Genomic DNA, 17,295 nt, shown 5'->3' on the forward strand with positions numbered 1-17,295 from the left:
TATTTTTAAGGCTCTTGGTAATCTAGCTTAATTGTTAAGAGGATGGAAGCATGCCCCTCTCAGCGTTGTGTTATCATCTTTTAATCTTTGCTGAGTTTAAGAGAACCCAAGAGTTTGTTTCCTCACTCTGGCTGTGCTGGAGAGGGCATCCACCTTCTAGTGCACAGGCCTGTGTCCCCATTAGCCCTGTATACTGTGTATGCGTGCACGTGTGTACATGTGCATGTGTGTACAGAATACTGTATATACTTTAATTCTCTTTTTTTAATTCATGATATTGGCAAGAAATGTCTTGTGCTTTTTCGGTATTTCTTGAAAAATCTTCTAAAACTTTCTGCCTAGTGTGCTTGGGTTTTTGTTTGGATCTATTCCTTTTAATACACACTCTCTCTCTTTTTCTGTGAATGGAAAACACAGCTCTTGAGGATGACAATTGCCAAACAGAGGCTCGGAGACGAAGAAATCGGCGTGCGGCACTTTGCAGCCCATGAGCGTGAAGACTTGGTTCAGCAGCTGGAGAGAGCTAAGGAGCAGGTCATTGCTAACATCTGTTAAGAGCGGGAGATATGTTTGCACAGCTGGACACAGCACAGAGAAGAGTAGGCTGCGCCCCCTGTTTTTCAGAGAGTGTGGGGTCCTGGGGATGCGAGTCAGAGGAGGGAGGAGGATGCCAGTTGAGTGCTCTTAATTCCTCGGTACTCCGTCAGGTTCCCAAGCTGCCTCTTGTGTCTCTGGCTTCCAGCAGATCTCCTCTCTTACTCTGGGTACCGTTGTTCTGAACGCGACAGGAAACCTCCCCGCTACCCAGGATAGACAGGGAGAGAACAAAACATGACAAACTGGCCCTAATTTGCAAGTTTCTACTGAAATGCTGAGCGATGCTTTTTAGGCAAAATCTCAACAGGTACAGAGCCCTAGTTAGGGTACAGCTAAGAGAGCCTAGACATGCTTTTCTTTCTCTTGCTAATTGGTTTTGAAGAGCAGAACAAGATTTCTGGGTCTAGAGAAGTCTGAACAGTATGCATTTGTAAGACACTGGCTGCTGTTCCTGATGTCTGGATTCACCCTGTCCAGCCTCTGGCTTTAGGGCATCCTGCAATAGGTAAGGGATCGCTTCTGTTTCCCATCTTAGATAGAGTGAGTTTCTGGAAGGAAGTCGTCCATCGCTTTTAGCTTTTATCATGTTGCAGTGTGGGCACTTATGGTTTTATAGCATGCGGTGGTATGAAGAAGCTCTCTAAGAGTCCACCATCCAAGCGGAAGTCTCCATCTCTGGTCCTAAAGCCACCATCTGAAGAACATCTTGCGTAAGGACGCTTCCTTTGGTTTCAGATTGAGTCTCTAGAGCACGACCTGCAGGCCTCTGTGGATGAGCTTCAGGATGTCAAAGAAGAGCGGTCTTCCTACCAGGACAAGGTGGAGAGGCTCAACCAGGAGCTAAACCACATCCTGGGCGGGCATGAGAACCGCATCATTGACGTGGACGCCCTGTGTATGGAGAACAGGCAAGTGGCCAGACTCAGGTAGGGTGGAATGCTGGCTCTCCACAGGTGTGCAGGCTGGGAGTTCTTTGCAGCCCTATCTACATTTGAGAACATTGGCATACAATAAAATAAAAGTCGCAACCCCCAGACGATGATATTAGCATCACATATTAGTTATAAGAGTCAGAAAAGAAGCACCGCATGCCTACACGCCTACATTGGTACCCCATTCTCTCTTTCTCCCTGCCCTCCCTAGTTGGGTGAGAAGGGTATGGAACCAGCGAAAGCTGCTTGTTATTGCTCTCAAGGAGAGGGAAAAGAATAAGAAAATAAATTGAGAAATTCCCTTGGCTGTTTCTTTTCCCTGAGGCAAATTTCAGTGCGTGTATGTGTCTAACTTAATGTTCTGTCTGGTGTCGCTTCTTCCTGCCTTCCTTCCCAGTGGAATCATCTTAATGAGAATTATGTGAAAACTGTGTTGATATCCCTGAGGGGATCTCTGCAGAGGGCTGTTCTAAAGTGGGGTTTCTGTGATTTGGGCATACTTGACCTTCATCGCGTTCATTTAAGAAGAGGTCACAGAGATGTACTTCTCTCCTCCTCCGCTTGGTGGTGAGAAGGCATTCTAGGCAAGAGACGGCTCTTCAGCGATGTGGTTTTGTTTCCTTTTCCTCTTCTACTGAAGTGTATGTTTTTTATTTTGCCCCCATGTGCTTTCTATTTGCATGTATTCTTTTGCAGGTATCTTCAAGAGAGATTAAAGCAACTTCACGAAGAGGTCAACCTCTTGAAATCTAATATTGCCAAATACAAGGTAGCAAATCGTGGGGACGATGGTGATGATTCGCTGCTGTGCATCTGAATGTCGTTCTATTTTAATTCTCCTCTGTGCCAAAGAGATTCTAGTGCTTGCCTGTCCTCCCAGATAGAGTCCAGTAAGAGCTTTAACTGACGTAACCAGTAAGAATTCAACCCAAAACAACAAACAAAACTAAGACAGCTTTTGCAAGAGCTCCTGCTGTTGCTGCTATCTGGACAGGGCACACTGAGGCCACGAAAATCTGGATGTGGTCACTTTACAGCCTTGGTCCCTGTGAAATCAGGTTTCTTATCTGGCTTTTCTATGAAATGTTCTGCCATCCGATGCTATTTGACCCATAATCATCCATAAGAAAATGGTTTCCTAGCGGTGAACAAAGATTGGGAAATCACAATCTGAACGGGAATGTTCACGTCACACGGAAAGGACGGAATGTTTAAATTCTCCCCCGTTATTTAGTCTAATTCCAGCACCATTAGTTTGATAATATCTATTTCTGCAGATGTTAGTTGTAAGTGTTATAATTAGAAAAATCTCCTGGGTTTCTCTGCTTTGAAAATAGATTGATTTCTCTTCCTGGGGTGAACTTTTACAGTGGTCTAGATGCTTGGGGAGCCTGCTCATTCTCCTGGATTTTGACTGTTGGCTTTTTTTCTCGGAAGTCTCCATGCTATTCTTCCCATTCTGTGGGGGCCACACGTTAGTTTACACCAATCTATATATACACATGCAGCCAAAGAAGAATACAGCTTTTAAAGTTGTATAATTAATACATAAATTTAAAAATCTGTGTATGCATTCATTTAACAGCATTTATTCAGTTCTTGTATGTGCCAAGCACCGGCTATATAGTCATATCAATGTTAATATAAAGCTCGGTTCCAGGAATGATGCTTAGGTGGCACATTTGCACTTCCTTAAACTTGCATCCATGGCAGATATCACTAATGGATCATGGCTCTTTTTCCAGTTCAGCCATAGAATTCTTCCAAATACCACTAACCATCTTTGGCATTGGTACATGAGAGTAAACCTCTTCTCCATCTCATATCTGTTCTGAAGAGGTTTCCATAACTAGTGACTTCACGCATTAGACTGGATTCTTGCTTCGGGTTTGATTTAATTTAACGAATATGGATTGAGTGCCTTTTATATATGGGAGACTGGGATTGCTGTCATTCTCCTGGGCACCAACTTTTTAAAAAACTCTTTACCAGGTCCATAAAAATCATAATTTTTGGCAGGGACTCGGAATTCTAAAAGTTGGGTCAGCATTTGGAAGTGGCCAGGGGTTCTTGTGTGCTGAATAGGAGGGTGCCTCTACTGTTAAGTAGGTATTTTTCCATTATTGGCTTTTCTGACAGAGGTTTTTATTTTCTCCCAATGCTGCTTTAGAATGCTCTGGAGAGACGGAAAAACTCAAAAGGCCAGGGCAAATCCAGCAGCAGTGCTCTGACTGGAGTCTTGTCTGCAAAGCAAGGTAAGGTGGGTTCTCCAGGAAGGACCACTTATGAGCATAGCCTGTAGATTTGTGAGCCCACATCCATCCAACCTGCTCGTTTTGCGGATTGGGAACCAAGATGATCCTTTAGAACATGGTTCCCAGACTTCTGCCTGCATCTGAATTGCCTCGAGGGCTTGTTAAAATACAGATCTCTGGGCCCCACCCAAAGATTCTGATTCAGTTTGTCTGGGGTGGGTGCAGAGAACACACATTTCCTAAAAGGTCCCAGGTGATGCTGATGCTGGTTTGGTGACCCTCCTTTGAGAACTGCTGCATTCGAGATTTTTCTAATGACTGGACCGCATTTGTGTGTATTCCCCTACACCATGCGCTCCGTTCAAGAATGTTTTCCCTTCTCTAATCCCCAGTTTGGCATCTCTGAGTATGTTTCAATCTCATCAAGTTTCTCCTTTTCCTGGCCTCTATGATCAGAGTAGAAAAGTCTTGTAGCTGCTGAAATCATTTTATCATGGAACATGTGCCTTTTTCAAAGAAGCTTTTATTGATTGCAATTTTGTTCCTCCTTCTTGTCGATTGCGATGAAAAATAATGATCTTCCAGGAACAGGCCAGGGGAATAAATATCAGAGAGCTTTCTTCTGACACTTAATATTTGGGAATTCAGTTCCAAATGTAAGCCTCCAGTTGAACATGTTTGGCTGGCCCACTTTTGGGTTGTTGGCAGTGCAGACCAGTAACAATCAGGTGGCAGTCTTAATCAGAGCTAGAGTGGCTTAAAAAAAAAAGTGCTGAATCTCCAGCCTACCTAATAACCAAGGCACTTTTCCAAGCAACGTTTTTTTCCACCCAACTAGAAAAGGACACCCTAGAATTGTTTTTAAAAAGAAAGCTACAATACTCTATAAAAATGTGAAGTCGCCCATCTAAATTTAGCTCTGGATACCCTTGGTAGCCAAATATCTTTAAATGTTGAGACCCAGTGTTATCACTGACCTGGGGAGTGCCAGCCACACTCAACCACCACGGCAGAGCGGTAACCTGGCATAGCCTTTCTAGGTAACTGTTTGGCAACCTATTATGGAAAGTCTTAAACTGCTCCCCTTTGAACCAGCAAGAAATAATTACAGACCTTTGCAGATATTTTGCTTCAAGAAAGTTCTTCCTACATTAGTTATAATAACAAACATTGGAAACAACATAAACATCCAACAGTGATTAAATAATTTATCTATCTACACCTGGACTACGAAGCAACAATTACCTTGTATGTTTTAGGAGATATTCATCATGAGGCATAAGGTTAAGTGAAAAAAAGCATGGCTTTTTCCAAGTTTTGAAGAATAACATATGAATTTATATGTTTACATATAGGCATGTAGGAAATGATGTTCAAAGATGTATAGTGAGAGATGTATACTGTTTCTTTTCTTCTGTCTGGTAGGAGTACAGGTGGTTGTTGTCTTTCTATGTTACCTCTTAGTTTATGTACCCTTTCTAAAAATGTGCATATACAGATATATTTTGTAGTTTTTCTTGCCTCCCACCGAGGGTACCACACCGTGGGAATCTCTGCTATGAAGCAAGAAGCTCACGGCTAGAGTCGTCATATGCGTGGCTGTGTGACCTGTAGCCAATATTTTTAATCCATCTGCACCTTGCTTTCCTGCCCATGGAATGGGAATAAATAGTACTTCCCAGGTGGATTTTTTTTTTTTAAGTCTCAAATGAGTTAGTCAATGTGAAAGTGTAAAATACTGGACAGACGCAAAAGATTATTATCCTTTTAAAAAATTGTTGATCAAAGTCCGTCAAGACTTCCTTCTTTGTTTAACCCTCACACTGAATTTTATTTTGTTATACTTTTGACACATGAAGTAGACTCTTCAACACAAAATAGTAGCATTTAGAAGCTGGGAACCTATCATAGTCCAGGAAGAACTGCCATTGGTTTGCATTCCAACATTCGGAAAAGATTTAAGACTGAGTTGTAAATTTTATATCCTACCTAGTTCAGGATCTGTTATCTGAGGATCACGGATGCAGTCTCCCAGCTACTCCACAGTCCATTTCTGATCTGAAATCTCTGGCGACAGCCCTGTTGGAGACGATCCATGAAAAAAACATGGTTATCCAGCACCAGAGGCAGACCAACAAGTAGGTAGCTGGACCCTTGGTGGGGAGGGAAGGGGCAGGAGAAAAGCGGGCTGAGGCTACTAGCAGTGGGTGGCAACCGGGTGGGACTAGAGGCCTTAAGGAAAGGAGGTAAGAGTCCTCACATTTGGAAGAAAACTTATTGAACCAGAACTGTGCTTCTGCATTATGTCAGCATCTTGGCTATCAGCTAGAGCCAAGTGAGGACATAATACTGGTCATTGCTATTGAATGCTTATCTGAGCGGTTCACTGAGTAATGCATAGTGCCTGGGCGATTTTGATAGTGTGGTTGCCTGGGTAACTTAACCTCTCTCTCCACCCAGTCTCCTTTGGGGCAGCACTCCCTCAGTGCCATTTTAATCTGCACCGTGACTTCGAGAGGCTCTCTATGGCAGGAGTACCCAAGCGTCAACTTCCACAGGCAGCTGGGCCTGGGGGGAGTGTCATGTCACTCTTCTAGGTCAACAAAAAAAGATGGTAGAAAGGAACAACAATGAAAACAGAATTCTTATTTGATTTTCATAAACATGCTATGTTGTGCAAAACTGAGCAAGTTAAAGTAGCAGAGACGACAGAAGCAAAATTGAAAGTGTTCAGAAAATGGTGAATAAACCATAAATTAAAGCGACAAACAGTGCAATCAGGGCTGGCTTCCAGGAGAGCAACCCTTGCAGTCAGAGCGCCCAGTGCTCAGAAGAACCCTGCACTGAGTCTAAGGCTCCGTTGTCACCATCTTGAAATCCTTAATCATTTTTTAACAAGGTGGCCCCGCATTTTCATTTTGCACTGGGCCTTGTAAATTATGTTGCTGGTCTTGCTTATAAAACCTACACCCAAAACCAAAATGAAAGTATGGAAAAAGTGAGCAGGTGCCAAAATGCTGGGCTTCCAGTAAGAAGGGGAAGGATCCGGGGCACAGGGAGAGAGGTGACTGGAAAATGATTGAGAGTATTGTAAAAACAAAATAGAAAAAAGAGCAACCTGGAGTGAAGGGAAGATCGCGCAGGAGATTAAGATATATATAAAAGAAAGCAGAGAGCAGTGGAGGGAGGCTGGCCAATCTCAGAGGGATGACAGGGGTAATTTATTGACAGAAGAAGTTCTAAACATTCTTTTAAAAGAAATCTTAACCAAGGAAACAGCCAGATGCTGGATGCAGATACTTCTCAGGGGAAGGAGAAGAAATGGGCTCTCCCCAGAATAGGTACCACGTCTTTGTGATTCAGGCAGAATCCCCGCAGCCAGCAGTGTTCCCCAGGAGCCTGCTTTGTCCTCACCGACTCGCTATAAAGCACTCATCAGGGCTGTTTCAAACCTTCTCAGGTCTTCTAAACCAGTCTGTTCTCAGCAGGTCACCTCAGCTCCTCCTTCACTGAGAAAACAGAGGCTCCTCATCATGAGCCCCAAGACTTGCTGCTCCCCTGAAACCGGTGTCTCTCCCTCTCTCCCTCCCATCTCCGGGAAACACACCCACCCAGCGTCCTGTTGGTCCACACCATCTTCCCTCTTCTGGGGCCTGGCTGCCCCGTGACCTCCTCTTTCAACCTCTTCAGCCTCTTCCCTTTCTCTGGCCTCTGCCTCACCCCCCAGAAACCTCACAGATCTTCCTGAACCCCCAAGCCCTTGCTCGACTCTGCATCTTCCTGTGAATTCCACTCACCTCAGAGCTTTGTAGACAGGCGGCCACCTCTACTTCTTGAGCAGACTCCCTCTCAAAGTGTGTTCTGGGAGCATCGATATCAGAGTCATGTGGAGGGGGTGCTTGTTGAGAATGCAGGTTTAGGAGTGTGGTTTGGGCCCACAGTGGACGCTCGTGATTATTTGATGAATGAGTGACTGAATCATCTTCTAACCCTTTGTTCCTGTTCCCTAATACTCACGTCCCAATGGTCATTAAGCCTTGTGGTTTTCATGCACTCATTTATTCAGTAGAGGTTTCCTGAGCGCTTGCTGTGGGCCCTCAGTTACGTCTCCTACCTGCCCTTTCTGCCTTCTTCCCACCAGACCATCACTTCTTCCATGGCAAGACCCTTCCATCAATCCTCCGTCCTCTGACCCCAGCCCCACCTTCTCCACCACCTACCCGGGCACTCTCACGCCCACCTGCCAGCTACAGTTCTGATCACGTCCCGGGCCTGCACCGAAAAGCCGGGCTGCGTCCCACTGCCTGCTGAACTCAGCATCCCCAAGCTGTTGGCCTGACGCTCGCACTGTGACAGAGTGATTTTCTAGTGCATTCCTACCTTACCCCCTGCATCCACACACATCCCAGGTTCCATGCGCTCTTACCCTCTGTTGAGAAAGACATTTTCATTTTGCCTGGTTTATTTTTGTTTTAATGCACCTTTTCATTTTTAACTATTATTTTGAACCATCTCATGGTTCAAATTTTAAAAGATTAAACAACAATATATCTCCAAACTACTACTATCTCCCAGCCACCCAGTTCCCCTTTGTAGAATAAACCACCATTCATTTCTTATGTGTCCTTCCCAAGGATGGATATGGAAGCAAATGCACAATGCATTTATGCAGACACATAAATACATATATTTATATAGATATAGATGTTGATACTCTTTTTTTCTCACAAATAGTAGCTAGTATTCACCAAAAACATAGATTTTTAAATTGTTCTACACCTTGTGTTCTTCCCCCGTAACAATAGATCTTGAAGAGTGCTTCCTATCAGTGCATAAAGTACCTAATGTACCATTTTTAATACTTAGAAGGTCTTAAGTTTCATCCTTTCAATAAATGTTTTATTTAGTGGCATGTAAAGAAACTAACTGCACAACACGTGGAGTGGGGGCTAAGACTAGAATTTAACTTTGGTCTACTTGCTGTTATCCCTTGTAATTTAGCTTTTATAACTAAAATAATAAAAGAGCTTTGTTTGGGTGGAGCGTTGCGAGTAGAAATGAAGGCGTTCTGTTCTGTAAGCGTGTGCTCCCCCTACTGGTCTTCCACTGCCTGGCGGGTACTGCCGGTTGAGAAGGCCCAATGGGAGCCATCTTGAAGGACTGAGAATCAACCTAGGACTTTACATTTTCAGAGGGGGTTCAGTGTGTAGGCATTTTGCTTGAGGTACTTGTAGCCGAAGAGTCGGCAGTTGTGTGGTATTGCTAAAGAAGGGAGGAGGTTCGTTTGTCCTATAAACAGGTGGCAAAGCTTGGATGGAAGAGGCAGGTGTTAAAGTGCTGTTTCACTGAGCACCACGTTTCTGTCTCCAGTTCTGCCCAACAAGCCATCACTTCGCCAGTGGCCGGGCAGTGGTGGTGGTGGCCAACACACGAGGACGTATTTGCCTTTCGCTACCCTTCCTGGGGTGCCCAGTTCCTGAGTTAGTTCAGTCTTTGCAGATCCCCTATGACGTCATTATTATCAGAAACTACTACTGAAAATCTATGTAGAAGCCTGGCATCTTGAGGATTTTTCTAGACAACTAGGTAGACATATGCTGAAACCTCCCCTTTCCAAAAACACACCGGAGCTAAATAAAAACTTTATTTCAAAATCTCCCCCATCCTACAAAAAAAAGGAAAAGAAAGAAAATCATCTCTCATGGCTGTTTATGCCTCAAGCTACTGCCCTCGCTGTCTCCTTCAATTCCCCGTGGAACTGCTTTCTTCAGGTAGCTCAGGTCATCTGTACTCACTGCCTCAGCTTCCTCACAGTCTGCTTTTCTCCACCCTGTCACTGGGATTCTGGATTTCATCCCTTCCACCATCCTGAAACATCTCTCCCAAGGGTCAGGCATGTCTTCTAAGTGGCCTTTTTCATCCTGTGTGACCACTTTCTAGAATAATACAATACTGCCCATGTGGTCCCACCCAGAACTCTGTCTCTCCTCGACTTCCAGGCCCCACATTGCCTCGCTCTCCTCCTCTGTCTCCAGCTGTGCTCCTCCAGCCCTTTCTTGCCTTACAGAGGAGGAACTCTAGTCCTTGCTCCTCTGACTGCTCACTCTGCTGGGGAGGGGGCCCAGCTCCCAGCCCACACCACACTCCGGTCTCTGCACTCCCACATCTTTCCTTCCTCCCATAGGTCCAGCTGTCTATGTGGATACCCTGTAGGCACCTCCCACACCTCCCTACCGCCTCATTATTGCCCGTCCCTTCACTTCCGTGCACCCCACTGGCTGAGTCTGGCCACCACATCCCTGCCCTGGACAATAACCTTCTAACTGGTCTTTTCTGCTTCCTCTCACACTCGTTCTCGTCCACCCTCAACTCTGCATCAAGAATACTTTTTCTACACTTCATTCTGCTGCTCCTTTGCTGAAAACCCTTCAGTAGTTCCCCACTGCCAACGTATAAAGTCTGAACATTCCCAACATGACAACAAGATCATTCATAATCAGGGTCCGTGGAAACCCCTCTGGGTTCATCCTCCATTTTCTCTTCACTTCTATTCTACTGTCTTCTACTGAAGGACTTGTGTGTTTCCAGGCCCTGGTTTTGATTCTGGCCCCTCTGCTTGCCAGCTGTGTCACCCTGGCAAGTCAGCTTGACCTCTCTGAGTCTCAGTTCCCTCATCCATGAAACAAGGATAATAAGAGCTGCCTCATTGATTGTTGTGAGGGACTGAGGGAAATAATATCTGTGCAGTGCTTAGAGTAAGACCTGGTCTGGAACAAGCGATTAATAAAGATCAACCATTACTAAAGCGTTCCACAGGTACTGAACGTGTGTGTGCGCGCGTACCCATCTGTCTGTCTGTCTCCCACCAGACTTTTAGTCCCTCACATACAGGGACAGGGTCTGCTTCCCTTCATTATCCCCTGTAGCCTCAATAATCGTTTGTTGAAGTGGTCAAGCTGAATTGAACGGACTCTGTTCCTACTACTCCCGTCTCGCTCTATGAATACTGCCAGCTATTAAGACTCAAATAGCCCTCTTCTCTCCCTGGGCCACATGACTCCACGTTCAGTGGGCCACCCACCATATTGTTCAGTGTGAAGCTTATCAGGAGGTCCCTCTTTGTCATTTGAAGCATCTTGGGTTGTATTTTGCAAATCAGCTGTGGCTGCATCCATATTTCAATTATGAACAATTTTTAAAGGGTACTTGCTCCAGATATGAGAATGCTTGTTTTAAAGTGTTATTATGGGGTGTTGGTTAAGAGCGTGCACTTCAGAGGCAAACTGAAGTATAGGTTCAAATTCACAGTCATCACCAGCTGAATCCTGCTTGCAGTTTTGGTCAAGTTAACTAACCTCCATGCCTCTGTTTCCTGATGGAAAGAGTAGGTCGTGGGTGAGAGAACTGGTGGTTGAGAAAAGACACAACTTTGAGATGACTGTGTGTCCTTGGACAAGTTACTTAACCTCTCTGTTCCTTAGGGTCCACATGTGAAAAAGGAGGATAATAATCCAGTGTACACTGCAGGGTTTTTGTCAGGTCATGTGAGATGATGCAGGTGTGGTGGGTGTTCAGCATGGGCTCTGACTAATACCCAGCACTCAGGAAAGCTCAGTTGCTGTTTGTTTTAACAGTAGTATCGTGCTGTTGTTATTGCTACTGTTACTACCACCACAACTTCTGCTGCGTCCATTTTACTACCTTCAGTCCTGCATCCAATGCCTGTCCGGCCAAAGAAGAAAGCAGTCACCACTGACAAACTTAGGCAGGGGTCCCTCAAAGTAGAGTGATGGGACACCAGCAAATTCACCTCGGTCCATTTCTGGGAGACAGGGCTGTATTATCCGGGAGCATCAGAAAAAGTACGACCAAACGTCTCTTCACCACGCCTTTGGACGTCGCCCTGACGGCATCCTTCAGCATCCACAGAAGAGTTAAGCCTTATCTTTTGTTTCGAAGAGGCAGCCACACACAGATGATCTGATCTCATTAAGAAACAGGCATCAACTTGAACACTGTTGTGATTGCATCTCAAACCCATCAGCTGGTGAAAAGGGAGCTTGGATCAGGAGGTCTGAGCAAAATATTGAAAGTGAGATTACGAAGAATGGTGTTTATTGGAGGGTCAGAGATGTGAAAGCAGAATAGACCCAACAAATGGAGTGAAAATTGAAAGTAATTGATAAAGACTATGCAGAATTTAAGACTTAAGGAAAGGAAGAAAAGAAAAGCTCTAAGTACCTAGATGAAGAAAACCACATATAGTAACGTCAAAGAGTTTTCTGTGAACTCAAAGGGAATATTAATTAAGATACTGCGAGTCAATTCAGGTAAAAAAGGAGGAATCCGAAGCCATATATATATGTGCAGATATATACATATTCATGTCTGTATGTCTGTGGGCGTGTGCAGCTATCTCTGGAATATAAAGCGAGGTAAGAGAACAATTCTGGCGTTCTGACTTCTGCTGAAAGGAATGGAAACTTTGCTATTAAGGTGATTTCCACATCATTTTAGCACAGCAGTGCCAAGAAAATCCCCCAAATAATATAAAGACTGATTTTTCAATTTCCAGGCCAACAGAAAGTGATTGAAGTTTTCGATGACTATCAAATCATTTCTCAACTAGATTTAATTTTTTGTAGAGTGAAGGAGGGGAAATATATGCCCATATTTATGTCTTTCCAGGCATATAGATAACGTTTGGCTTCCAAGTAAACAGTATAATCTTTTCAAATGCTCATTCCAGAACTTCTGTGTCACAGAGAGTCAGAATGGTCACCTTGGAAAGCGGTATAGTTACTGGAGTGATCCTGCAATTAGTGAAAGTTCTTTTGAAATGCCTGTTTTTTTAATTCTCTTCGTAGATAATTGTAAGCCATGGAAAAAGGAAAGAATTTATTTAATCAAATATACTTATTGAAACACCTACCATCTACCAGGCATTATGCTAGATATCAAGGATGTGGACATCAGTCAGTGACACATGGGTTAGGTCTGAGAAGGCAGATCTTGCTATGTTATTAACTCAACGCAACATTGCCCAGCACGGTCACCCATCTTATTTTTTAGACTTGGTTGTGTCCAAAACTCAGATCTACGCTCAAAGAATCAAGATGTGGTACTACTAAGGGTATTCAAAATTAATTGTCATCTTTAGCAATGAGCAATTCCCAAATAGATATTCTGTAAGACGTTTGGGCCATGGTGGATGAATTGTTTCGCTCCCCAGGGGGACTACCTTTGTGGGAGAGGGTTCACTTGAATGGTAACATTTTAGTATTTTTTTTTAATTATTCACTTTATATTTTCGTATGTATTTTCAATAGAGTATATGTGTGTGTGTATATATATGTAATTATATTATTATTCACACACACACTCCATTTTTAGCATATATCTTAAATCTCAAAACATTTTCTCTCTGTTAGGTCACAAGTGGGTTTTCCTAGTAGCCTGCTCGCAGCCCTGATGCTGACAAGTGCTCGTTAATCTGTCTGCTGTCATTTTCTCCCCTTTTCCAGAATCCTAGGGAATCGAGTGGCTGAACTAGAGAAAAAATTAAGGACTCTGGAAGTTTCTGGTTTGTGGAGTCTTCCGGGTAAGCAGACTTCATGAAAATCATTTTCTGTTTTAAAAAAGGAAGCTCTCACATAATTTCCAAAGATTCTGCCTTTTTAATGTCTTTTTATCTGAAGATCATTGTTGAGAAATCTATAAGTGTTTTAAACTTAGAAACCATCATTTTGGAAGGAAATCAGAAAAATACAATAAATAGGCAGGTTTTCATCAGTGGAACTGTGAAGTTTTGCTAACCTAAATTCTGAAATTGTCATTGTTTGTGTCTGTATATGTATTTTTTTTAACTTTTGTGAATATAGTAAATCATTTCTTTTTTTTACTCATAGGTGTCTTATAACGGTTTGTTCAATTTAATCATCACCCCTAAAAATGAATGTAAGAATGTACAGTCATGTGTTGCTTAACAATGGGGACACATTCTGAGAGATGCATTGTTAGGCGGTTTTGTTGTTGTGTGAACATCACAGAGTGCACTTACACAAATGTGTGTGGTCTAGTCTACTACACTCCTGGGCTATAGGGTGCTAATCTTATGGGACCACGGTTGTCTGTGCGGTCTGTTGGTGACCGAAATGTTGTTATGCAGCACATGGTTGTACAAAGATTTGTTCAGTTTAATCACCAATCACGAAAATGAATGTATGAACCTACAAAGATTTGTTCTATTTAATCATCAGTTCTAAAAATGAATATAAGAAAAAAGCAATTGTTCTAACCCAAATGCACTTTAAAACCTCCTTGTTCTCTCTTGCCCCATCCTATTTATTTTTTCTTTTCCCCAAAGCCCCCTGGTACATAGTTGTAGAATCTAGTCATAGGTCCTTCTGGTTCTGCTATGTGGGACTCCAGCTCAGCATGGGTTGATGAGCGGTGCTAGGTCTGCGCCCAGGATCCGAACCGGCGAAGCCCTGGACCGCTGAAGCAGAGCGTGCAAACTTGACCACTCAGCCCTGGGGCCAGCCCCATCCCATTTTTTGTTTTTGTTTTTGTTTTTGTTTTTTGAGAACGATTAGCCCTGAGCTAACATCTGCTGCCAATCCTCCTCTTTTTTGCTGAGGAAGACTGGTCCTGAGCTAACATCCGTGCCCATCTTCCTGTACTGTTTTTATATATGGGACGCCTGCCACAGCGTGGCTTGCCGAGCGGTGCCATGTCTGCACCCAGGATCCAAACCGGCGAATCCTGGGCCCTCAGAGCAGAATGTGCACACTTAACTGCTGTGCCACCAGGCCAGCCCCCGGCCCTCGTCCCATTTTTTATGTAGCTTGAAAATCAGAATTTCCTGTGGAGATTTTTTTTCCCAGTTGTACATGGTGTGAGGAAACTCTGATGTTTCACTTTAATTAGCTCTTTGTATCCCATTTGTCTTGGTAAAATACCCCCTTCCTGAGACCCCCATCAGCTCTTCCCCTTTTTCTCTCCACTCTCCAGAAACTTGTATTTATCATTTTCACCACCTCCTCTTTCCCTGGAAGCAAGTTGTACATATATTTTTAGTTACTTAACCTTTCTGCAGAACGAGTCTCCTCTACCCTTGAATCATATCGGTTGCTTCCCTGTAATGTACGAGAAATGAAAATTGCCACAGGGATGTAGACAACAACAACACATTTTCTTAATGTAAATCTGAATAGCCGCCTTCGGGTGCCTGGAAGAGTGTTTTATAAATTGGAATTTTTAGCAGAGATCCCTTGAACTTGATGTCAAAAGACCTAACAGAACTAATTAGTGGCAAGTGCCATCCTGGGGATTTGAATGATCCATTTTGCACAAGAACCTTTTGATGCGGTTAAAACCTTATCTTCTTTGAAAGCCTTTCTTTTATTGCATTGAATTTCAACACCGTCAGGCAAATTTATCATTTATTTGTGCAGTCAGATTGCTATTTCTGTGCATGTACTGGAGTTTTGATTTTTTTTTTTTTTATCTCCGAATGACTTGGTGAAATTTCACAATGTTTTATTTCTACAACTTATGTAAAAAGATGGAAGTTGAGTAAGTGGAGGAATGTTGAGAATTTTCTTTCTCTGATGTTGTTTGCTCTAAGTTAGAATGGCTATTATGCAATAACAATTGTTTCTTTCCTTCTTTTTGCTGCCTGAAGGCCTGAGCTACAATGTTTCAGTAGGATTCGGGAGTATGTTCTGTTTGAAATATCTGTGTTTGTGACTAATATTAGCGGTGCATTAATATCATCCCTGCATGTAAATAAATAGAAATGCATTCTCTATGTATCCTTGCACATTTCTGATTAGAACAGTCAATTGAAATAGAGAATTCAATTAGTACAAAGCAAATATTAAATGGTAAAATTAGCTTTGAGGGACCCAGCTGACTGGATTTTATGCCAAGGCTGTGTTTGTTTTAATCTCTGGCGTCCACATAGATACAAAGTGGGAGGACAGGAGAAAGAGTGGCAATTCCCCAGATCTGATGCAGTTTCTGTGTGGGCAGTCGCACCCCCCTGGTGCAGTATTGAAGGATGTTACAGTGAGGTATCGCCTTATGGTCATTTCCAAACCATGGCGAGAGTGTGGGGGAGGGGCCCCTTCCGGTGCGAATCAGACCAGTTCCTTCTGTCTGCTCCTTGTTTTATGGTCTCCATTTAACCTACCGAATAGGGGAGCAAGAGCAGGTATGTTCTTTTCTCCTTCCTTCCTCTCTCCTTTCTTCCCTGCCTTCCTCCCTCCCTTCCTCTTCCTCTTCTCCTTTTTCCTCCTCTCCCTCTTTCTCTCTCCAAGTAGAAGCCAAATCATAGTATTTTAGCCAACTGAAGGGAGCTGCGTCCCAGTGGTTTCGGAGAACTGCCAGCTCTCTCTTATTTATCAGCATCTTGAAAGGATCAGTGTCTCTTCCAATAAGTCAGTCCATCAGTGTGTTGACACCTTTTTGAGCACCAACTTTATGAATTCACTTCTGTCCCAGGACTCACCCCCTCTAAGAATCCGCAGCCGCATTAGGGAAGCAAGATGAAAAGACATCAAGCAGACAACAGGAAAGCACAAAATGATATATAATTAAGTGCTGAGTGATAAAGATGTTAGTCTGTGAGGGAATAATGTGAAGAGTCATCGAATGCTAGACCTAGAAGCACAGTTGAGAGCAAAACGTTCAAGGCCACCAAATACTTGCTGTATATTGCACAACACCCATTCCCATGCCAGTGGCAGACATTGCTAATCAATCACATCGCTCATCCTTGCTGATCTCAGATGTGGCCGTCAGAACAGTCTTCCACGTTGGCTTTCCAGGAAGGCACCTCCTGGTCAGAGTTGACATGTGAGAGAAAATATTTTCCCCCTTTCCTCATCTAGTCGGATCTCCTCATTTTAGATAAGAACCCAGAGGCCAGGAACTTAGCTGATACCTAAGGCCACAGAGGCTGATGTGAGAATGCAGGTGTTCAGATGTTCGTTTCAGTGATCCACCTGCACTGGGGAGCTATAGCTCAGAGAAGAGAGGGCTATGCTAAACCAGATCTGCTGAGGACTGGTTCTCAAAGCGAGCCGGATTGGAGAGGAATTCAGAAGCCAGAACAATCTCTTCTGAGACTCTAGAGGACAATGGTTAAGGAGCCTACTCCTCATTAGCACAAGGCAGAATTGCTGTTGGACTTTGAACGTGCTATGACTTTTCTTCGACTTTCTTCTGCCTCCCTCCTCACTCTCAGCCAACAATATACAGCTCTTGCTGTTGTTTGATAGAGTTGGGGCAAATTTGTGATCTCGCTGGGAAGTAGACAAGTTTGGCAATGTCACAGCCTGCATGAAGAAATCATTTGGATAGCAAAGCATATTCCAAACTGTTTCATCAGGCCCCGAGAGGTGGGAAAAGTATGGGGCTCTTGGGAGGAAGCCAGAGGGTGGCCTGGCTGACCACGCCCCTCAGGAAGGACTGCCCCTCCTCCCTGCCCAGCGCCCTACCTGGCG

The 17,295-nt window shown here is 43.8% G+C and overlaps 1 protein-coding gene across 6 annotated transcripts in view; it reads left to right on the forward strand.

Moving 5' to 3' along the window:
* Positions 1–17,295, forward strand: part of CCDC149 (coiled-coil domain containing 149) — a 100,338-nt gene that overhangs the window by 65,355 nt on the left and 17,688 nt on the right. For 4 of the 6 annotated variants that reach the window (XM_023638284.2, XM_023638282.2, XM_070262535.1 and 1 more), the window contains 7 exons: positions 418–534; positions 1,333–1,505; positions 2,226–2,298; positions 3,700–3,784; positions 5,778–5,922; positions 13,309–13,385; positions 15,471–15,503. In XM_023638284.2, the coding sequence (XP_023494052.1) occupies positions 418–534; positions 1,333–1,505; positions 2,226–2,298; positions 3,700–3,784; positions 5,778–5,922; positions 13,309–13,385; positions 15,471–15,503 (703 nt within the window). The remainder of the gene's footprint in view (positions 1–417; positions 535–1,332; positions 1,506–2,225; positions 2,299–3,699; positions 3,785–5,777; positions 5,923–13,308; positions 13,386–15,470; positions 15,504–17,295) is intronic. The other 2 variants (XM_070262533.1, XM_023638283.2) reach the window with 1 other exon arrangement.

The sequence above is a fragment of the Equus caballus genome, chromosome 3 (genome assembly GCF_041296265.1).
Source record: "Equus caballus isolate H_3958 breed thoroughbred chromosome 3, TB-T2T, whole genome shotgun sequence".
In the NCBI taxonomy this organism is placed as follows: domain Eukaryota; kingdom Metazoa; phylum Chordata; class Mammalia; order Perissodactyla; family Equidae; genus Equus; species Equus caballus.